Source organism: Arachis stenosperma, chromosome 4 (genome assembly GCF_014773155.1).
Source record: "Arachis stenosperma cultivar V10309 chromosome 4, arast.V10309.gnm1.PFL2, whole genome shotgun sequence".
Taxonomy (NCBI): domain Eukaryota; kingdom Viridiplantae; phylum Streptophyta; class Magnoliopsida; order Fabales; family Fabaceae; genus Arachis; species Arachis stenosperma.
Window position 1 is genome coordinate 26,374,804 of NC_080380.1, and position 23,204 is coordinate 26,398,007.

General features: G+C 35.2%; 1 protein-coding gene across 7 annotated transcripts; it reads left to right on the forward strand.

The window, feature by feature from the left end:
* The first annotated feature begins 3,373 nt into the window (after nt 1-3,373).
* LOC130974053 (histone-lysine N-methyltransferase ATXR7) lies at nt 3,374-16,807 on the forward strand. Of its 7 annotated transcripts, XM_057898792.1 has the most exons (20): nt 3,374-3,706; nt 4,706-5,345; nt 5,434-5,550; nt 6,335-6,655; nt 6,737-7,072; nt 7,154-7,468; nt 7,547-7,993; nt 8,177-8,594; nt 8,690-8,929; nt 9,068-9,489; nt 9,577-9,699; nt 10,146-10,226; nt 10,920-10,973; nt 11,091-11,242; nt 11,491-11,536; nt 12,059-12,176; nt 12,833-12,946; nt 13,894-13,957; nt 14,591-14,645; nt 15,831-16,807. In XM_057898792.1, the coding sequence occupies exons 2-15, from the start codon at nt 4,803-4,805 to the stop codon at nt 11,510-11,512; spliced, it is 3,591 nt and encodes a 1,196-aa protein (XP_057754775.1). In that variant the 5' UTR covers nt 3,374-3,706; nt 4,706-4,802; the 3' UTR covers nt 11,513-11,536; nt 12,059-12,176; nt 12,833-12,946; nt 13,894-13,957; nt 14,591-14,645; nt 15,831-16,807. The 7 variants fall into 7 exon arrangements, with proteins under 7 accessions (XP_057754775.1, XP_057754773.1, XP_057754777.1 ...); XM_057898790.1 differs by lacking the exon at nt 15,831-16,807 and having other exon boundaries at nt 14,591-15,250; XM_057898794.1 differs by lacking the exon at nt 15,831-16,807 and having other exon boundaries at nt 8,177-8,588; nt 14,591-15,248.
* The last annotated feature ends 6,397 nt before the right edge of the window (nt 16,808-23,204 follow it).

Here is a 23,204-nt window from a genome sequence, read left to right on the forward strand (position 1 = left end):
ATTCATAGATATTTTGTGAATGAAACACCAAATCATCAAATCTCTTGCTTCTTGGCTCCAACAGAGGCTCGTCGTGGCTGCTCTTGATATTCGTATGCCTCCTCTTTACATTCTTACTCTATCGTTCTAATATATATCTCAATGACACTTTGTTTACTCGCTCAAAACTTAACACGCTCAGAAAATGACGGCACAATATCTCTCTTGATTCAAATAATAAGCACTGGCATTTGACTTCACCTGATACCCAGTCGTGTGTAACCGCAAACTTGTTGAATGTTGAGTTAGAAACTTGTTCTACAACTTCATATACCATATAGCCTAGAGCGGAGTGCATTGATCTTGTGATGCAATTCGTCTTTCCTCTGAATTGTGCTTGGACTTCCCTGAACTTTTCGTGAGTATACACTTGTTGAAACTGAGTTTTTATTGAGGATTTTGTTGCACACGATATGACGGTATGAAATCTGCAGCATTCGATTCTCTCTCTCTGCTCTCTACTTTCTAGGCAATTATAGTACCGTTTAACGAATTGGATCATTGAGCTATTCTGTATAATGAAATTATTAAAAAAAGCATGCATGCTCTCACTCCTTTGTGTGCTTCTCATCCCAGCACAGAAGTGGTGATCGAGATAAACTGGAATCCATAAATGACGATCTTCAAAAAGCTCTGCAAAAACACCTAAATCAGACTAACATAAACCAAAAAACATTCATTTTACACCTTTGCTGCGCAGGCAAAAACACATACTGAAACTAACAACATCACTTAAATCCTAATAAAAACAACATTACCTCAAAGCCACTTGTTGTCCCCAAGGTCATACTTCATAAAAAAATCATTCTAATTCCTTTCAAATGATTCTTTTGTAAGAGAGTTCCAAACAACATGCCTCATCTTGTGTTCTATTTCTTCGTGTCGCTTGTAGCCATTTAATTTACTTGGAATCTTCTTCATGATGTGCCAAATGCACCACCAGTGAATTGTTGTAGGCATACAAGCCTCAATAGCCCTTTGCATCGATGCGCATTGAATGGTAAGAATGCCTTTTGGAGCATTTCCTCCCATGCAACGAAACCAACATTCAAATAACGATTTAAATGATTGAATATCCTTGTTTTTTATCAAAACATATCCCAGAAGCGTTGACTGACTGTGGTGATTCACCCTAATAAAAGAACCAAAAATCATATTATACCTGAATACGACGACACAGAAACAACATTGTTAATCTGCCGAAATAGTATCTCTTTACACTGAAAATGGTACCAAATATACATAAACCAGAACAGCATATTACTTATTTATATTGTAAGTGGTATCGAATGAAATAGCATCTCCAAAATACTCATAGACAGCCCTGCTTCTTGCATCGGCCCAAAAAGCAATTTTAATCGACTGATCAACCTCGAGCTCAAGCTCGAAAAAGAAATTATGATTCTTCTCTTTCATTCTTAATAAGTATTTTCCAAATTCTTTTGCATTCTTTAGTTCCAAAACATTCTGCACTTCTCCTGTGATGTAATTTCTCACATCTTTTTCAATAAAACTTAACTCACGATGACACCTGGCTGTTGTGACAAATGATTGGTATGTTTTGTTTTGTCTGATTCCAGCTTTCTCTCGTTATTCTCTATTGTACATCGTACGAACATGCTTAGTTCCCTGTGCTGTTTAAGTATCTCTGCTTGATTTGCATAGCAGGGATGTGAATGATGCTGCACAACCTTCAAAATGATCCAAACACCAATGTCCTTTAATATGTGTATATAAATCTTGCAGGACAAATTTAATCCAGCTAAGGGATTTATCTTCTTAGTTGAAGATATGTTCGATTTTCATTTCCCCTCTCTGCTACATGTAATCAATTGGTTCTTAATTTCATTTTCCTTCTTATTTGTTCTCCAAAATCTTGTAGAAAAACCTGTAACTTTCGAATAATCTTTGTAAAATTTGAAACATCTTCAAGCGTGTTAAAAGTCATCCTAATCTTCGGAACAAGCTGCTCATCAACATCGCAGAGAAACTGCAAAATACACCGAAAATAGTCCACAATACACGATATTAAAAGCTAGCATACACCGAAACTCATCATAAAAAATAATAAAATCAGATTCAGAACTCATCATCAAACAGAAACTAAAACAATTCAACTATAGAATCATAAACTACAAACAAACTACATTATCTAGATTCAAACCACACCTCACTACTTGATTTGATTCAAAAGAATAATACAATTCACCCTCGCTCATTTGAAAAGTCTGAACCTATAAATACACTGAAAAGTCTCCATAATACACCAAAATAGTTTTAATATACACCGAAACAAGAAATGCAAATATATTCATCAGAACTCCTAAATACATTCAATTTAAACCATCATCAATGAAATTTTCACAAGCAATTTTACAATATTATTCACCTATAAAATCATAAACTATTAACGAAAACATTAACTAGAATTGAACCACACCTCAGCTGCTTCATTGGATTCAAAACAATAATCCACTTCACTCTGGTTCAATTGACAGTTTGAACTTGAATCATTCATTATCCTCAAAACTGATTTGAGAGCTTGATTTAAAAAACGAACATAGAGAACAAAGGAAATCGAGAAAAACGAAGAAAGAGAACACAGAGAGAATGCAGAGAAACGAAGGAAGAAAAACGTAGAGAACGCAGAGATGAACGAAGGAAGAAAAATACAGAAAATGCAGAGATGAAAGATAAAAAATGCTGACGAAATTCAAAAAAGAAAACAAAATTCTTACGAAAAAATAATTATATATTTGCGCGTTGATTGAAAAATTAGTTAGATTAAGACGCGCGTGAGATGAATTAGTTTAAAAAAATTTGTATGAATTTATTTTAAAAAATGACTTGTATATGAAAAATATTTGATAATATTATAGAGGGATAGGAGCTGATATATATTGACTCGATCAATCACCAAAAAACATATATTGACCTCGATCATGCCCTAACACTAACAGAAAACTCGCGACGGAAAAAAGAAAAAAAAACCTCGTCCCGTCTGGGTTGGGTAATTACCCGTGAATACGGGTAGAGTTTCCAATTTGCCATCCCAAAAATTAACTAGTCGTTTTTATTTTTGTTTTTCTTAGACGATAGAAGTAGAGGTTTGTAATTGACAATTGTAAGTCCTTGAATTTAGATGACAATAAAACCCATGCAACATAGCCGAAAATGTTGTTCACCGACCCAACCCATTTTTCAGATCAGTTTGGGTAAGGATGGCGAGAGGCGATTAGAAGAGGGTCATCCGTGGACTTGACTTTATGACCCGGTCCATTTATTTATTTATTAATTTTTTTTCTAATTTTCTAATCTAAAATTCCAAACCTACTCGCTCTTATGATTTTCACTTCGAACAAAAAACACACACACGGAAGCCACCGCCACAACCCCCCGAAGCCCGAGCCGCACGTCGCCGTCGAGCCCATCCCCGCCAAGACGCTATCAGCCGCCGCTGCCGTAGTTTCCGACGCACCCAACCTCGCAGTCCACGTCCTAGCCAGCCTCCCACTCCTTAATCTCCGGTCCGCCGTTCTTGGTTCACCGCCGCCGTCGTGGTTTCCCGTCGTTCCTTTCCGTCCGTGGTGCGCTGGATCCTTTCCAATGCTGAAATTCTTCAATTATTCTGATTGATTGCCTGGATCGTCCAATGCTTCCGCATATGGTATCAGTTTGCATGTGTCCAATTTCTTCACATTTTAGCTTGTGGATATGCAGTGAACGCGCTTTATTAATGATCGGGAAAAATGTTTTAGGTTTAGTTTTTCAATTTTTCCTGCAATCGCACTGGATATGGGTGGTGCATTCAGTAACATTCGGTTGACTCAGATATATTTTGTTGTTGTTTGTTTCTTTTGTTGTGATTGCTAATTTTTGTTTGTCAAGTTGAAATTTTCTTTTGGAAAGATTGAGTAGGAGGAAGAGGTTTGGTGCTAAGTGTTATAAGATATTCTAGCTTGTAAAGGAATTTACGCAGTTGTTAGCCTTGATTTTCTGACTGAGATTTTCTGCTTTATATCTTTTGACTTTTCTTTGAGTGTTTAGTTGGTTACAGTTTGCATACTCTGTTGTTCTAATTTTTCTATTGCTAAGTGCCATTGTTATATGAAAAATTATCTGGAATGAGGCATGTGGTTGTGGACTTTAAATGATATTGAAGTTGAACTCGTGATTCAGTGGCTATTCAGAGGCCATGAATTTGGGATGGATTGTGCTGAAAGCTTCTCTTTGACTGTTTTTCCATCATTTCTTCAGAGGAATGTACATGGAAAAAATATGGAGAGTTTCTTATGGTTTTTCAGAGTCACATATGTTTCTCATAGAAGGTCTTTACAAACCCTAGTAAGGAGAGCGGATCAGATGGGGGATAGTCTAATGGCTAGAGATTGGGGGAGACCTAGGGACCATAGGTTTAGATGTTGATGGTTTAGATATAAATATGGTCTATTACATGTTATAATGTCCTTCCTGGGGGGAGGTTCAATTTTCCTTCTTGTGTGTTTCTCTTATAGTATTCCTATTTGTCTTGTTTTTACTAAAACTGAAGTAGGGTGTAGTGGTGACTGTTGGATGGAACTAAGTGACATGTAAAAGACAGAATATTTAGATATGATAACAAAATTAACCCGTGCTTCAATCTTACTTTCAAAGTCCTCCTTTTCAGATTGAATTATCTTTCATGCTTGAATGCTTCTGTGTTCAAGAGTGCTGGTGGTATTCCCTCTTACTACAATATTGATGATAAAGTGGATAGTTCTGGAATGGAGATGAGCTGCCAAGAAAATGTTGGTGGTAGTGATATTCCTGCATGTTCTACAGCAGGGAATATTTCACATCAAGACCAGCGTTTCAGTAGCTATGTGCAGCAGCCTGCTTTTGTGAGTGGATGGATGTATGTGAATGAACAAGGGCAAATGTGTGGTCCATATATTCAGGAGCAACTATATGAGGGTTTAACTACTGGTTTCTTGCCATTTGAGCTTCCTGTCTATCCTATGATTAATGGCACAATAATGAACCCTGTGCCACTGAATTACTTCAAGCAGTTTCCTGACCATGTCTCTACTGGGTTTGCATATCTGAATTTGGGTTTCTCTGGCTCAAGGGTTCATACAAATGGTCCCTCCTCATCTATGGATATGGCAATATATGGGCAGAATCAGTCTTTTGACAATGCTGCTCCTTTGGCTGTTAACTCTGGCTCGCAGTCAGTTCCGTATTCACATGGCAATTACTGCATTAATGAACCTAACCACCAATGTTCAAAGTCAGAGTTGTTCAACAGTATGATATCTTCTCAGATGGTAGTGCATATCTGTGGGTTTTGTCAAATTTAAGTCTGTTTGAATTACTAGTTTGTCTTTTTTGATGGGTGTTTTATTTCTTTTTCAGTTAGGTGAAGAACGTTGTTGGCTTTATGAGGATGAAAAGGGCATGAAACACGGTCCACATTCTATTTCAGAATTGATTTCCTGGCACCATCATGGATATCTTCAAGACTCGTCAATGGTAAGATTCTAATATTTATTTTCTGAAACAATTTTATGAGGTGTATTCTTTGTTCAGGAAACGATTAATTATGTTTTACTACCGGGGTTCATGATTATCCTTTAGGTGCATCAAGATATTTTTTTCCCTCTTTTTATTGTTATTTTTAGTTTGGAAGGTTGCAATTAGATTGTTGTTAATTCCTTGTAATCTATTCTTTTAAGCTAAAATACAATTTTTATACCTGAAATGACCATTTTTGAATTGGATCCTTGATAATCATTTTGTTTTGATGCTTGATCAGAAGTTGAAATTTGTCAGAAACTTGATGTAATTTGCTAGCTCGTATAAAAATTTAATGTGATTGGTATGGTCAACCACTAGTTCTCATCCACATTAGCGTGTATTCCCAACTTAGCTCTTCCTGTCCAGTTTCTTTTTCCCTCTCATGTAAAACTGGATTTAATTGAAAATTTCCTGGACTGCCGTGTAGCCAGTATATTTTTGTATGATTGAGTTTTGAAGTATGCCAAATTTCAAGGAAATTGTTATTTAACTTCCCCTTGACATTGAAGTGTGTAGTATCAGTATAGATTATTGTTCTTTATATATATATATATATCACACACAAAAGAAAGTATACGTTACAAACCTATGATGTGGTATTTATATTTAGGAAAAAATAAAATATTAAACAAAGTTGTTGGAATATTACTTTGTTGCTTTGGTTTACCTGTGTTTTGTCCAGAGAAGGTAATGTTATTCTAGCAAAGCCTTTTCATGACTTTTTTATGTTAATTTACAGATATCTCATTTTGGCAATAAGTATGGTTCCTTTCTGCTAGTTGCTGCTGTAAATGCTCTGAAAGGGGATACATCTGGAACCATTTGTAGATCAGGTTCCAACAACAATGAGCTTGGTGGTACGGTAAACTTAATCTGTGAAATATCTGAGGACATTTCTTCCCAATTGCACTTGGGTGTCATGAAATCTGCCCGCAGAGTTGTGCTCGATGGGGTTATAAGTGATATTATTGCAGAATTTTTTACTGAAAAGAAACACAAGAGGCAGAAGCTTGATTCAACTAACCTGGCTTCTGAGACCTCCGTGGTTGACAGCAAAAGGGTGATGTTTTTGTTTCTATACATGTAGTGTTGTTCAAATTATATGCAGCATTATTAAGTTGTTGAATTTTTGCATTAACAGTCAAATGTTGCTGTGGAGATTAGTAAAGATACTGCTGTTCCGAGTGAGCATGCATCTTCCCATATTGCAGATGATCAGACTTGTCTTGAAATTTCTAGACCATCTTCAATAAGTTTTAAATCGGTTGGAAGTGTTGAGAACTTTTGGTGGTCGTATGCTGTTGTACGTAAAGTACTTGTTGATTATTGCATGCAAGTCACGTGGAATGCTGTATTTTTTGACCCTCTAGCAGAGTACTTATATTCCTGGAGGAAAAAGAAACTTTGGTCTCATCCTAATCTTCAAATATTTGTTAATGGTTGTGGAGAATATGATGGAAAGATTAAATCTGAAGCTGTGAGCATCTTTTGCTTATTATTATATTTTTTTTTTTTTTGCTTCAGTTGTCCCCATAATGATCATATAATTGTTCTGCAGTTGCTTCTTGGGACAGGTTGTTCTAAATACCCTACCGATGGCTGTAATCAGTTTGGAGTGCTGACAACAGGAACAGATTCTCATTCTAAGTTACCTTCTTTATCTTCTAATGTACCCAAAGATGGAAATTTAATGGAAGGTCAAAGAGTTTCATGCACTTATAGTAACTCCAAAAATTTGACATGCATTATTGAAAGTGTGGAGAATGAGCTTCACTTCTCTTCAAAGGTGTCTTTAGCTGAATACTTTCGAAGTTTTGTTGAAAAGGAAGTGAACAAAATAATTCATTCCCCTCATGAAGACAAATTGAGTAAGGTAATGTGATTAGAAGTGTGCTTGTTATTTTTATCTTTCTTTGCTATATTATATTGAAGAATCCTTTAATTATTGTAGGTTGCTGTTAGTGTCTCTGGTTTCTCAGAACTACACACTGGTGAAACTCCTATGAAGGAAATTCTAAATGACAAGTTAGTAGCTACTGTTAAGGCTGAAGATTCAGTTTGTGAGCCTTCATTAGCAAATCATATGTCTAATGTATTCTCGAATGCATTTGAGGAGTTGTGTGGAGGTGTAGAAGTAGTTGATGAAGGGGAAATTGGTGAACTTCCACCTGGATTTGAAGAGAACTCGCACACAATTTTCCCACCACCGAATTTGAAGATTCGACCTTCAAGGGTAGCTGAATGTAATCCTAAGATTACAGAATATGTTGCAACTGCACTGTGCCGACAAAAGTTGCATAATGAAGTCCTAGAAGAGTGGAAATCCGCTTTTTTTTATCCTACATTGAATCAAGCTTTTATGTCTAATAAGAAACGCAGTCATTCTGGTATTCATGAGGTTAGAGCTTCTCTCATTCTTATTAATGAGAGCTTAAATATGTTTATAGGGTTGTCTGTGCTTGTTATTACTTACAATAACTTAGATATGTTTTTGCTACCTGCCTTTGGTTTCTGGTTTAATTTCATCTCATGTTGAGCCTGAGTTGATTTATTTATCTTTTTAATGTTTGTAATCCTTTAGAAAGGAAAAGCAAAGAAAGCAAGGAAGGAACCTTTAAATGATGCTACTTCTGGACTGGGAAAGATGAAAGAAGGAGCAAAAGGCTCTTCTGCAGTTCCTCTAGTTAATGGAAAGTATACATACCACCGCAAGAAACTGTCACACAAAGAGTTGTGTTCCTCTCAATCTGCTTCAGTGGATGATTCTAGGCCAGGGAAGCAGAACGTGTGTAAGTTAAGGAATTATGTTTTGGGAGATTTGAATGAAACTGCAGAAGTCAAAATAGCTGCTAAGCGTGGAAAGGCTAGTGTGGTTAAAGGGAAGAAAGATAAATCTAATAAGAGCAGGTCATCTATCATTGTCAATGGTAGCACAGATGGTGATCGATTGTCCTTGAAGAATAAAACTAGTTCGAAAGCATTGAAACTTTCACGTACTGGTCAAAATATATAACTTTGCTTGTTAATTTGGTGATATGGTTTTTATAAGAATGAATTTGTTTAAGATTAACCCTTGTGGCTTTTCTTTATCCAGATGGTGTTGTGGATGCCGTAAAATCTAATGAAAGGAGGCTTTCTGCGTCAACAAATAATAGTGTTGGAATGAAGAAGGTGGTTAAAAGCAATGCTGAGGATGTCCTAAAATCAAATGAAAAGAAGCTTTCAGCATCAACAAATAATAGTGTTTCCATGAAGAAGGTGGCTAAAAGCAATTGCAGTGATGGCACCATTAAGGGGAAGGCTGCTGGTCATTGCTCCAAACAGAGACCAAGTGGTCGGTATATGGAAAAAATATGTTTATCAGCTTTGTGCTCCTTAATGAAGATTATCTGTATTGGATCATTGTAGATGTATGTTTACTGTTTCTGCAAGATTCAGATGTATTTTAATTGTTGCCTATTCCTGTTTGCAGCAAATAAAATGTCGAAACAAAAAAGGAAACATTCAACAGATGGTATGCCATCCTTACATCCTGCCAAGTCTTTGAAAATTTCAAACGATGGTGCAAAGCATGGAGCAAGCAAACATGCTACTATTACAAGGAGGAATTCTGCCAAATCCAAGCCATTGAATTTATGTCCTAGATCTGATGGATGTGCTAGGACTTCCATTGATGGGTGGGAATGGCATAGATGGTCTCAAAGTGCTACTCCTGCATATAGAGCACGTGTCAGGGGCATTGCCTGTATACAAAACAAGTGCATAGATTCAGATAATAATTTATTGCAGCTATCGAATAATAAGGGTCTTTCTGCAAGAACAAATAGGATGAAATTGCGCAACCTTCTTGCTGCTGCTGAGGGTGCAGATCTTCTGAAAGTGCCTCAATTGAAGGTGATGAAAATGAATGTGTTTTTATGGGATTCTTATCTGAAGCTTTGTGATACATGAAGTTTTAACGGTCCATTTTGCACTGTTCAGGCAAGGAAAAAACGATTACGTTTTCAAAGGAGCAAGATACATGACTGGGGTCTTGTTGCAATGGAGCCAATAGAGGCAGAGGACTTCGTGATTGAATATGTTGGAGAACTAATTCGTCCTCGGGTATAATATATTTAAAGTTGCAATGATGATATTCGAAGGCTTACTTTTATCCCTGTGACTGTCGGTTTTTGCAAAGTGCATTTGAATTACATTTGACATGGATAAATATATTATAATGCTCTTTCTTTATACTGTTTCCACTTTCTTTATAAATAATGATTTCATTTCAAATAAATTCTTATATTCTGGGTGTAATATATATCCTTTCTTTTCTTATTAATAGGAGTGCTTCTTATCCAAAAAATTATTCTGGCTATAAAATGTTTCTCACTGTTTATCCAATGGTGATTTCCTTTAGAATATTAGATAATTGAAGAGTTACTGATGACCATAAACTTAAGTGCTATCCTTTCTCATTTCATATTTTTGCAAAAGCTATGCTGATTTAGTCAGTATCAATTTTGCTCAATCAATCAATTTGCTGATATAATCCTTATATTCTCCAGATATCTGATATCCGTGAACGTCAGTATGAGAAGATGGGAATTGGAAGCAGTTACCTTTTCAGACTTGATGATGGTTATGTGGTTAGTACTTCATAGTCATACTGTGGCCCTTTTTTATATTAATTTTCGTTCTTTTTGGGCTTCTCTAGGATAATTATGGTATAATTGGATCACATGAATTAGATATTATCTTTATCTTGATTTGAATATTATTGTTATACCGATTATTTGCTATTCAAACATCATAAAATTCATGCTAGACTGTAGCCTGGGGTTTGACCTTAAGGATAAAAGTTTTTGGGCTTTAAAAGTTGACAAGGATTTAGGCTGACCTGATCATGTGCCAAATGTGATCAGACATTGGGAGAGAAGTTGAAGAGGATTGATCTGCTACCAGGATGTTGACTTAAATAATTTTAAAATGGAAAAAAGAGATATATTCTAATAGATGGGATAGTGGGGTTGTTAATTTAGGAGGTAGTTGTGGCTATTTTAATCTCAACATGGTAGAATCACAAAAGCATTGCCACCACTTAACTTTGAGAATTGAAGTTCTAATGTTATGGCATACACCCTCAAACATATTTCATTTCCTAAGGTAATCAAAACACATGATGACTAGTCAATATAAGTGGTTAAGGAAGGCCATGTTAAGTCATATATGTAGCTTTGCATCACTCCAAATTGGTTTTCTAAATGAGCATATCCTGAAAATTTTGAAATTAGTGATAGCCATTGAAATGATGGATCTGTTTTACCAATTTGAGCTTGTAGGTTGATGCTACAAAGAGAGGTGGGATTGCAAGATTTATTAACCATTCTTGTGAGGTACTTCGTGTAGTATTATGATACTATGCAAATATGAGTATACTACCCTCTTTTTTATCTTCCTTCCCCCCAAATATTGATTTCACATCCATCCTTTTTTGAATGGAAATGTTGCAGCCCAACTGCTATACAAAGGTCATCTCTTTCGAGGGTCAAAAGAAGATTTTCATATATTCAAAACGGCATATTGCTGCTGGTGAAGAGATTACTTATAATTATAAGTTCCCGTTGGAGGATAAAAAGATTCCCTGCAACTGTGGTTCCAGAAAGTAAGTTTAGGAGACCCCATCTTGTTGAACATATATTGATACTTAATCTATATAGTTCATTCTTGCTTTTTATTGTCATATAACTTTATAAATTCATCAATTTTATTTTAAACTGATGTCTGGATACAATCAGTATTGTTCCAGAACTTTTAGGGCAAAAGTGAAGTTGGGAAACTGCCATTTTTATTTTTTCTTTCTGCGATTGGAGATATGTGCACATCATAACAATTAATATACTTTTTATTCAGGTGTCGTGGATCACTTAATTAGTCAGGGATTGAGTCTTTAATTCTGGTATGCATTTACTGCTGATCGTCTCAATTATTTTAATGCTTCACTCTAGCACTGGCTCACTTTTATGTGTCAGTTAAACTTTCATTGCATATTATGCATTCTTCTTTTTGTTTTAATGATGATGGGGATAATGATAATGATATATTGAGGGGTTCTGAAGCTTTGTTGCATTAAATTTTTCTTTTCAACTCTTATTTTATTTGTGTGTGTTTTTGGTATAGGCGGATCCCTATCCTCCTGAGTCATTGTAATTCTCTCTCTTCATTGTAGCAATTATAACCTTCCCCTTTTGTGGACAGTTAACCATTTCATTTCCAAAGTTTCTGTCCTCCCATCCATTTAAGCATTCAACTTTCTAAACTTGTATGTACTTCATTTGATTAAAGTTATGGAAAAGAGTCTTGTATATCATACCTTAATTGTGATAAACTGGTCGGCACAGCTGATAAGAAAAAAACTATTTTGCTTTGATACAAATACTTTATTCTGCTTGTTATCTTATTAAAGTTGTCTTCTTTGTAGGATCATGCTCCCATTGGATATCATTTTGAAGATTTGAAGACCCTGCTAGCTTTATATTTCCTCAGACATCAACTTGGATGAGTTGCATTGCAAGAGTACCTGTTTATGAGCATATCTTGTACGTTTTCAATTTTGAAAAGTAATTTTGTGTTCATGGAGGTTACTTTTATGGATGTCTTATTTTATGTTACTTGATATGTTTACATATTAATAGAATTTATTATTATTATTATTATTATTATTATTATTATTATTATTATTATTATCTTCATCTGTACCTTAATATTTACAACTGGGTTTGTGTTTTAGTCATCCCATTCTCAGAGTTTGTGCAGCTTTTTATTGATTTCCTATAGATATTGAATAACTGAATCCTTTTGGTAATGTCCGAGCTTGTCTGTGCTATAATAATATTTGATTGTTTAAACAAGTAGTGGATGGATTGGTGCTGATGGGTTTGGTAGTATACATGAGATCATAATGTTAGAGCTCCTTGCCAGTTGCCACAATGCCACTAATGATTGTTTAGGAAAACTAATCTAGTTTCAACTACCAATTAGTGTAATCATTTACTTTTCATAATACAGGTTGTCTGATTTAGAATTTGCTGCATGTCTTTACTTATCAATTGTGATAGCTTTGTTCTCTTCTCATTTGCGAACTTTGTATATTGTTGATGACGATTAAGATGATGATGATGACTGAAAATAAAATAAAGACATCTGTCAACTGCATCTGTTCTGGGTTATTGATTTGAGTATTATGATTTTTCAGGCTATGGATCATCATCATTGTTGATAGGCCAATGGTGATTGATATACAATTTGGGTCGCCTCCTTGTTCGGTGATGAAATAACTCGCGTGCACTCTTGTAGACTTTTTGTGGCAGTTGAGTTTCTCCTCTTAGAAGCTGTAAATAATTCTTTCCTTGTTTATATGATATAGTGAAAAGATTCCTAATTCTTTTAACGAGGAAAAAGCTTTGGAAATATGAGTAGTGCATGTTACTGAAAATTACAACTCCCTCGTTCACTCCTTAATTCTCTCTCTTTTCCACACCCTTTAATTTTATAACAAAGATTCGTTGGAATTGTGTTGGTGGCTACGTCTCAATAACTGGCACAATTGATGTATCCTCTGACCAATAATAATGGTATTGCAATTACTTATACAAATGGATTGTACATTGTTAGGTTTTGATATCAACCCTTTTGAACTTATTGAATATATTCATTTTCTAGAATTTCTTGAGCTGCATGATCAATTTATAACATTTTTACTTGGTGAGAATGTGAGATTGCATACATATATTAAACAAAACTAGCAATGGGTTTTTGGATCTCCCATTTAAGAAGGGGGGAGTTGAAAATGTCCTAAAAATAGGCAAATGGGAAAGATTTTATTGAAATAAATGAATCTTTAGTTCTATTTGAAAAACTGCCATTTCTGACGAGAGATTCTCAGGTATATATACTAATTGTGTTTTGGGCCAAAAATTGTAGTATTAGTTTTTCATGTCACTATAATATCCACTCTACAAATAAGAAACTATTACTAGTGTCTACTTGAAATTTAAATATTAATTATACCCTATTTTTGGTACATTTATTTCCCATGTTCAAATTAAGAGGTGGGTATCATTTGAGGAAGAAATGTGTATAGTAGTACCAATCCATGTACAATGGTTAATTGGCGATGGGAAAAGACGCCTCTTGTGGGAAGCTTGATAAGTGATGATGTATCCTTTCAAGTACAAGAATATGTTGATGTTATTGGAGCCTCTTCTGTTATATTTATTATACTTCCCTCCTTTTTTTCAATTCCTATGGTTGCAGTTGCAGGAGTAGCTCAAGTAGGAAAAAACCGTGTTAGTTTTGCCGAGTTGGATTGTGCCTACTGGTACGTTTCTCTTTTCCGTCCCTTGTTATGCATTTTTTGTTTATCAATTGATTCCCTCAACCCACAGCTCCTCAGGAAATAAGGTGACCAATATCATCAACCTAAGGTAAAATGCAAAGTAAAATGTTTGAAAGGTTCCACTTTATATACACGTCAGATTTGAAACCATAAATGTAATTCCATTTGAGTTGCTCTTTGTAATTGATATGATACGAGAGTAATGGTTATAATTAGAGAGGCCAACAAAATTTGGTTCGTATAACTAGAAATGAATGCTAGGATTATAAGTAACTAAAAGGTTACACGATCGCACAAAGAAGTAATGTGACTTTATAATCTCTTGACCATTCATGTAAGATTCAACGCTTCAGCTTTCATCCTTTGATTCTCATTATAAACCCTAAACCAAAATAAAATTTATATTAATTTTTAAAATATTTATTAAATATTTATTAAAAAAAGGGTACCCATTGCGCAGATTTACAGCTAATTTATCTTTAAAATGGGGTATGTTCTTTAACTTCTACTCTTAAGTTCTCAAACGTGGCAACCGGCAAGATCTATTGTGTGTGTATGATGTCTCGTGGTTTAAGCAATTAACTCCGCCTGTGTTCTTATATTAACCTTACACAGCCGGTTCCCAGCCCGGACAAAGGAGGAGGATTGCAAGTTTCAAGCTTTCCAAAATGTAAGTTTTTCAACCAATTTTGGCTGCCATTTCACTTCACAGCCCATGTAGTTGAAATATTTACACTTTTCTCTTCTAAGGAATGCTATTTCTACAATTGGGTAGGTTTGACCACCCAACTTAACAACTCAAATTTTATTATGATAGATTTGACTATTCCGGTAATTTATTATTTTATTAAAAAAATTATGTGAAATAATATACACTACATAAATGCATGCTGGTTGACTTGATGGTTAATAATTTAGTTGTGTGTGTTCGTGTGGTATTTTTATTAATTCAAACCACTTTTATTAAAAACCTTTCTACTAGCCACTAAAATTTGAAACATGTTTGAGGCATAGGATTGTATGTTAGTATCTCCACTAGTGACATTAAATTCGAAGAATATAATTAAAGCATATTTGAAACATTATGGATAATTTAAAAAAAAAAAACGTATTAAGAACGATTTTGAAACTTGTATTTTACATGAAGAACAAAATTTCAAGAAAAACACCATATCATGCACTTCTATTTTACATTGATTTGAAATTGATAAATTTAGTTAATATTTAAATTTTAGTTGATCAAGTTTAGTTTTAATTTAAATCAAATTGAATCCAGATATACTTATCTTGTTCATACAAAGTTTACTTTGGATCAGTTATCCTCTACCCATTGAGGTGTCCTACAAACCAACGGGGGAGTTGTCACTCTCTCTAACAATAGATTTATAATAATACAAAAAATTTCAGCCATCGTATAAGAAATAAGAATATAGATATTTGATGCTTGTAAAAAAAGTAACTATGTTAATATAAAATTATTTGATTATTCTATCATGACAAATTTGATTTTGTTATGTGACGTTTAATTATTTTGTTCGAAAAAATGTGTAAAACAAATGTATAAATATAGATAAATACATCAGAACTGATTTAATGACTTCTTATGTTCATAGAACATTTTTCTGATTTAGTGAAGTGTGTGTGTATATATATATATATATATTTGGGCCTCTATGATCCGATCCGCTATACTACATGCTTCTGATATCTGCTCCTCTTTATCTTCGAAATGATCAGATACGATCTGTAAAATTCGGATTGGTATTAGATCGATCCATAAATTAGGCAGATCGAATTCGATTTTATTTAGCATGATCAAATCGTATTAAAAGGAATATGCATTATCTATCGACAGTGTTTCGAAGGAAAGAAAGCATCCGTTGTCAATTTGGCTTCGAAAGAAATGGAAAGATTCTTACCTGCTGAAGTCAAAATCAAATAATGGCTAATACGACAATAGATTTTTATTTTTACTTCACTTTCTTAGTTTGAAATAGAACTTGTATTCTTTCGCGTTTGTTTTTTTCGCTTTACTTCACTTTATTTCACTTTCTTATTACGGCAAATGTTGAACATCAACTCAAAATTTTAAAAGACCTCGATCTAGGTTTTTAAAATGGTGAAAACTCAGGTGTATTCGACTTCACATGAAGTTGATACTTGAGAACTGCTAGATAATTTAATTGATTGCACTAAATTTTTATCTAACAGTTCTTAGATATCAACTTCAGGTGAAGTCGACTTCATCCGAGTTTTCACCTTTTAAAATATCTGCATCTATATATCTCAGCATCTTGAAATTGTGATTATATTGTGTAGTTAATCTTGAAGGTAAATGTTGATAAATCTAGAGTAGTCCATTCTTTGAATGTAACTAGAAGGACATAGGAGATCTTTTCTAGCATTTCTGATTTTCGGTTCACTTGTGATCTTCATAAGTATATTGGGATGAATATGGGATATGGTCGGTTTAGCATAGCTTCTTTTTAGGGAGTTCGTCACAAAATTCAAGTCCGCTTAGGCTAGTTGGAAGCGTTTATGATCTCCAATTTCATGTGGGGTTTACACAATATAAAAAAATAAAATAAAATAAAATAAAAGAAGGAGTGGCTAAAAGAAAAAAGGGAGAGAGAACGAGATCAAGGCTCTCTCATTTTGAAAGAAAAAAAAAAAAGGAAACAGTAAGGGTTCATCATCGAGGAAGAAGAAGAAAATTTGGGAAAAAAGGGTAAGCTATTTTTGACCCGATTGAATCGGTAAACTTGTTCTATTTCTTATGAAATTTTAGTATGTTATTTCTGATGTAGAGATGAATATTAGGATATAATTTACTAGTTATATTGCCTTCTCTTTTATCTAATTTGAGATACCCACTTTGTGGAGGATTTATGTTGATTCCATCAGTTTTGAAGATGTATTTTGTTGATTGTTGAGATGCCCTGGTGCTATTAAGAAGATTGTTTGTGTAGCCATTATTTTGATAGTGGAAGATTTTTCTGGATTAGGTCCCGTAGATTTTTTGTCCCTCTTTTGGGAATTTTCATATGTTAAAATTCTGGTGTCTAATTATTTAATTTCTGTCATTATATTTGCTGCTTGGAGTATCTTTGGTATTCAATTGCACAGGTTGTGAAAAAATTATTTTTTTGTGCTTCCACGGTTAGACAGGTTCTTGTTTGGACCTTTATTGAATTTTCCTAATAAAGTGGTATCTAGAGCTTTGGTTGTTTATGTCTGTGTTGATTAAATGGAGGAAAATATTCATGGACCGAATATGGTTAAATTGAATTCCCAAAATTATTCAATTTGGAAGACCCTCATGGAAGATATGTTATATAGCAAGGACTTGTATAATCTTGTGAAGGGGGATAAATCCAAAGACACTAAATCCGATGCTGAATGGAAGAAGCTGAATCGGAAGGCAGCTGGTTTGATTAGGCAATGGCTTGATCTTGGTGTGTATCCACATGTTGACATCGAAACGAATGCCAAGAATATGTGGAAGAAATTGAAGGAGATATATGAGAGGAAGAATGTGCAAAACAAAGCATTCTTGATAAGGAAGCTTGTTAATATGAAGTATATTGAAGGTAAATCAATGTCGGAGCACTTGAGCACTTTTCAGGAGATGGTGAACCAACTGACAAATAATGAAATCACTTTGAATGATGAGTTGCAAGCTTTGTTGTTGTTGAGCTCTTTGCCTGATAGTTGGGAAGTTTTGGTTGTGATACTGACTAACTCAGCTCCAAAAGAAAAGTTAACGTTAGCAATGGTTAAAGAGAGCATGTTGAATGAAGAAGTCAGAAGAAGAGATCGAGATTTGATTAATGTCTCCTCCAATCAGAAGCACTTGTTTCAGAGTCATGGGGAGAAGTCAAAGTAGAAAATCTCAGAGTTCCGACAAGTCAGAGAGTCGAAGCAAGTCAAGAGAAAAATACAAGCCAAGAAAGGAGTTCATTTGTCAACATTGTGGCAAGTCTGGGCATATCAAGAGGTATTGTATGTTCTTGAAAAGAGAACAATCAAGGGGAAGAAACGAAAACACAGGTAAAGATAATGATAAAGAAACTGCTGCTATAGTTTATGAAGATGTTCTTATCACATATGATGAAAATTATGTGAATCTTGTCTGTGATAATTCCACTTGGATTATGAATTCTGGTGCCTCATGTTATGTCACTCCGAGGCGTGAATTTTTCACTTCCTATACTGCGAAAAATTTTGGTAAGATCAAATTAGGAGATAAACGAGTATGTGATATCATTCGTATGGGTGATATGTGGCTTGAAACCAACATGGAATGCAACTTGTAGTTGAAGAATGTTAGGCATGCGCCAGATATGCAGTTCAATCTTATTTCAGTGAAGACATTAGATCAATAGGGGTATTGCACTTCTTTTGGTAGTGGAAAATACAAGATTACCAAAGGGGCTCTCATTATTGCTAAAGAAGACAATAGTCTCACTACTCTCTACCGGTTGCAAGCAAAGTTATGCAAAGAATAGGCAAGTGTAGCTGATGATTCCTCTTCTGATTTGTGGCGTATACGTCTTGGTCACTTGAGCGAGAAAGGACTAAGCGTCTTAGCCAAGAAGCACTCACTTCCAGTGAAATGTACAACTTTAAATACTTGTACTCATTGTTTTTTTGGAAAGCATGCTAGAGTACCATTTCATAGTTTTGGACCTCATAGGAGATCACATGTTCTAGATTTAGTTTACACTGATGTTTGCACTATGGATGCTAAGACACTAGGTAGTGCATCATATTTTGTTACTTTTATTGATGATTATTCTCAAAAAGTGTGGGTTTTTATTTTGAAATCTAAAGACCAGGTGATCGGTATCTTCAAACACTTTCATGTAAGTGTTGAAAGAGAAACAAGAAGGAAATTGAAATGTATTCGAGTAGATAATAATGGTGAATACAGGGGTCCATTTGAAGAGTATTAAAGGACATGGGATCAAGCTTAAGAAGACATTTCCTAAGATTCCTCAACATAATGGAGTTGTAGAGAGAATGAATCGCACTATCAATGATAGAGTCAGATGTATGCTCTCTCATGCAAAGTTGCCTAAATCTTTTTGGGGTAAAGTGATGAGGACTGTAGTAGATCTGATCAACCTTTTTCCTTCAGTTCCACTAAATGGTGATGTTCCAGAGAAAGTTTGGAGAAGAAAAGATGTCTCTTATAGTCAATTGCGAGTGTTTGGTTGTAGGGCTTTTGTTCACATTCCAAGAGATGAAAGGTCCAAACTTGATGGAAAGTCAAAGCAGTGTATCTTTATTGGTGATGGTCACGAAGACTTTGATTACAGATTATGGGATCCGGTGAGCAAGAAGATAATTAGAAACTGAGATGTGATTTTTCTTGAAGACCAAACTATTGAAGACCTTGAGAAGACAGATAAGCCAACAATAACTGTTAGACGTTCTGCTAATGATGAATCCGGTCCTTCTACTAGACCTCCTGTTGATGGGGGAGATGTACAAGTTGATAATGATGGTGATGATTTGCATGATAAACCTACACCTCAACCTGAGGTGTCAAATGCAGAAGTTCCACCAGATATTGAAGTTCCACCTGAACCACCAGTTGAGTCTGAATTAAGAAGATCTACTAGAGAGTGTCATCCTTCATAGAAATACTCTCCTCATGAGTATGTGATGAAAACTGAAACTGGGGAGCCAGAGAGCTACCAGGAAGCTATGTCTGATGAGCATAAGGAAGATTGGTTGAAGGCCATGCAAGAAAAAATGAAATCCTTGTATGAGAATCATATGTTTGAATTGGTGATGCTACCGAAGGGTAAAAGAGCATTCAAGAAATATAGGTGTTCAAATTCAAAGCAGATGAAATGTCTCACGGCCAAGGTACAAAGCTCGATTGGTTGTGAAAGGTTTTGAGCAAAAGAAAGGTATTGATTTTGAGGAGATTTTCTCTCCAGTTGTGAAGATGTCCTCTTTTTGAGTTTTATGCTTGGGTTGGCGGCTAGCTTGAATTTAGAGGTTGAGCAGCTTGATGTGAAGACTGCATTCCTTCACGGTGACATAGATAAAGAAATTTATATGGAGCAACCAGAGAGTTTCGAGGTTAAAGGAAAGGAGCACCTTGTATGCAAGTTGAAGAAGAGCTTATATAGGCTGAAGCAAGTGCCAAGGCAGTGGTACACGAAGTTTGATTCCTTCATGGAAGGTCATGGGTATAGTAAGACTTCTTCTGATCATTGTGTGTATGTTAAGAAATTCTTTAATAGTGATTTTATAATTCTCTTGCTTTATGTTGATGACATGTTGATTGTTGGTCATGACATTAAGAAGATTGAAAGTCTTAAGAAAGACTTGAACATATCCTTTGCGATGAAGGATTTAGGTCCTGCAAAGAAAATTCTTGGTATGAGTATCACTCGTGACAGGAAGAATGGAAAACTGTGGCTGTCGTAGCAAAAGTATATTGAGAAGGTTTTAGAGAGGTTTAGCATGAATAATTTCAAACCTGTTAGTACGCCACTTGCTAGTCATTTCAAGCTGAGTTCGCGGCAATGTCCTACAAGTGAGAAAGAGAAAGTAGAAATGAAGAAGATTCCATATGCATATGCATCTGCAGTTGGCAGTTTGATGTATGCTAGGTTTTCACCAGGCCGGATATTGCTCATACCGTGGGAGTTGTTAGTCGATTTCTCTCTAATCTTGACAAGGAACGCTGGCAAGCAGTGAAGTGGATTCTCAAATACCTTAATGTTACTTTCAGAATTTGTTTATACTTTCGGAGTGGCTAACCTATATTGGATGGTTACATAGATGCAGATATGGTTGGAAATCTTGATTTAAGGAAGTCTACTTCTGGTTATATGATGACTTTTGCAGGGGGAGCTGTGTCGTGGCAATCTCGACTTAAGAAATGTATTGCTTTGTCTACTACAGAGGCAGAATACATTGCTATTGTTAAAGCTTCTAAAGAACTCTTGTGGATGAAGAAATTTCTACATGAGTTAGGCATCAATCAAGAGAAGTTTGTGTTATTTTGTGACAGTCAGAGTGATATCTATCTAAGCAAGATTTTGACGTTTTATTCCAGATCGAAGCACATAGAGGTGAGATATCGTTGGATACGTCAAAAGCTTGAAATGAAGTCATATGCACTTGAGAAGATCCATACTAATGATAATGGTTCAGATATGATGACTAAGAGTTTACCTGCAGTGAAGTTTGATTCTGCAAAGAAAAGGCAGACTTAGTGGAGCAATTTATCCCCACTTGAATTGGTGAGGGAGAGATTTGTTAGTGGGTCCCCAATCTCAAGTGGGGCCCACAAAACTTAAAAAAAAATAAAAAATAAAAAATAAAATAAAGAAAGAAGTGGCTAAAGCCATGAGGGAGAGAGAACGAGAGCAAGGCTCTCTCATTTTAAAACAAAAAGAAAAAAGGGAACAGTAAGGGTTCATCGTCGAGGGAGAAGAAAAAAATTTAGGGTAAAAGGGCAAGCTATTTTTTATCCGATTGAACCGGTAAACTTGCTCCATTTTTATGAAATTTTAGCATATTGTTCCTGATGCAGAGATGAACATTAGGATATAACTTACTAGTTGTATTGCCTTCTCTTTTGTTTGATTTGAAATACCCACTTTGTGGAGGGTTTATGTTGATTCCATCAGTTTTGATGATGTATTTTGTTGATTTTGAGATGTTCTAGTGCTATTAGGAAGACTGTTTGTGTACTCATTATTTTGATAGTGGAAGATTTTTCTGGACTAGGTCCCATGGATTTCTTGTTCCTCTTTTGTGGATTTTCCCATGTTAAAATTCTGGTGTCTGGTTGTTTAATTTCTGTCATTGTATTTGCTGCTTGGAGTATCTTTGGTATTGCCTATTTAATCGCACAGATTATGGGAAAAATATTCTTTGGTGCTTCCGTTGTTAGACAGATTTTTATTTGAACCTTTGTTGAGTTTTTCCAATAGGAAGTACAAACCTCTGAACAAAGCAGGTAGACTTTGTCTCATTATTAAATATGTAGCTTCCTCTATTCCTTTTTATCATATGCAAGTGTCTTTGTTTCTTATTTCGACCGAAATTGATTCCATGATGAGACCATTTCTCTGGAAAGGGAGCACTGAAGGGCGTAGCTTATGCTTGACTTATTGGAAACAAGTTATTCCTAGGAGGTTCGGAGATCTTGGGATAAGGGATAATAGGCCTGTTAATATAGCCTTGATTGAAAAACTTGTGTGGCAACTTTTTCATTGTCCAAATAAATTTTCTATGTCAGCCTTGTGCTTCTTATTAGGAAGGTCTTTCTACGTCAGCCTTGTGCTCTAAATATAAACTTCACCCAGAGACTGTTAGATATTGTATTTAGGAGTGCCTTATAGTTCTTCGTATTTGAAAAGCTCTTGACCTAATTTTTGCTTCAAACGGATATTTTGTGTACTTTTTTTAGTGGTCGCAACAAGGTATTAAGAGGGATGAATCCTTTTTTGTTCTATGCCGTGGTGAAGGATCGTAACAATGATTTTTTAAACGTAATGACTAGGGCTGACAATGGATATCTATGGGGCACGTACCAATTCTTCGCCCCCACTCCCATTTGAAAAAATGCTTCCGTCATCACTCTTTTTCTGTCATGGATCCCCGTTTAGTTCTCCCTGCAGGAGAGGCAAGTACTCATGGAATAAAATAACACAACCGTAATATAATCTAATATAATTTAACAAATTTATCAGATTACAATACAATTCAAACACAAATTTAGCATAATTTACATAGACAAAAAAATAAAATAGAAATAATTTCCAACAAAGTAATATAACATAGCCCTTATATATAAGTGGGTATTTTGTGAATTTTTCATGCTTCGCGGGAATTTGGCAGGTCCCCATGGAGTAGGTATCTCTATCCCTATTCTCATTCCTGTTTATTTGTGGGGGTGGACCCTATCCTAGTGGAGACTTCGCAGGTCCTTGTTAAACCCTCGTTGTGGGTAATACCCATGAGTACTCACTTCCACGGGTATTTTTGTCATCCCTATTGATGACGCTTAGTCCCGTGACAAAGTAATAGTCCTTAGCCATATTTATGCTAAAGAGCTAGAAAGGATTTAGAGGAAAAGGCAAATATGTTCTTAACCTTTTGTCATGCGAACATTTAGGTCTTTAAGGATTGAAAAATACATTTACGTCTCTGACTTCCTAAAATCTAGGACACTTAGATCCCTTCGTCCATTTGA

Coding starts and splice junctions, on each gene's coding strand:
- LOC130974053 (XM_057898792.1), top strand. CDS start 4,803: ATGGAGATGAGCTGCCAAGAAAATGTTGGTGGTAGTGATATTCCTGCA. Junction 5,346..5,433: donor GTATGATATCTTCTCAGATG/GTAGTGCATATC, acceptor TTTCTTTTTCAG/TTAGGTGAAGAACGTTGTTG. Junction 10,227..10,919: donor GACTTGATGATGGTTATGTG/GTTAGTACTTCA, acceptor TTGAGCTTGTAG/GTTGATGCTACAAAGAGAGG.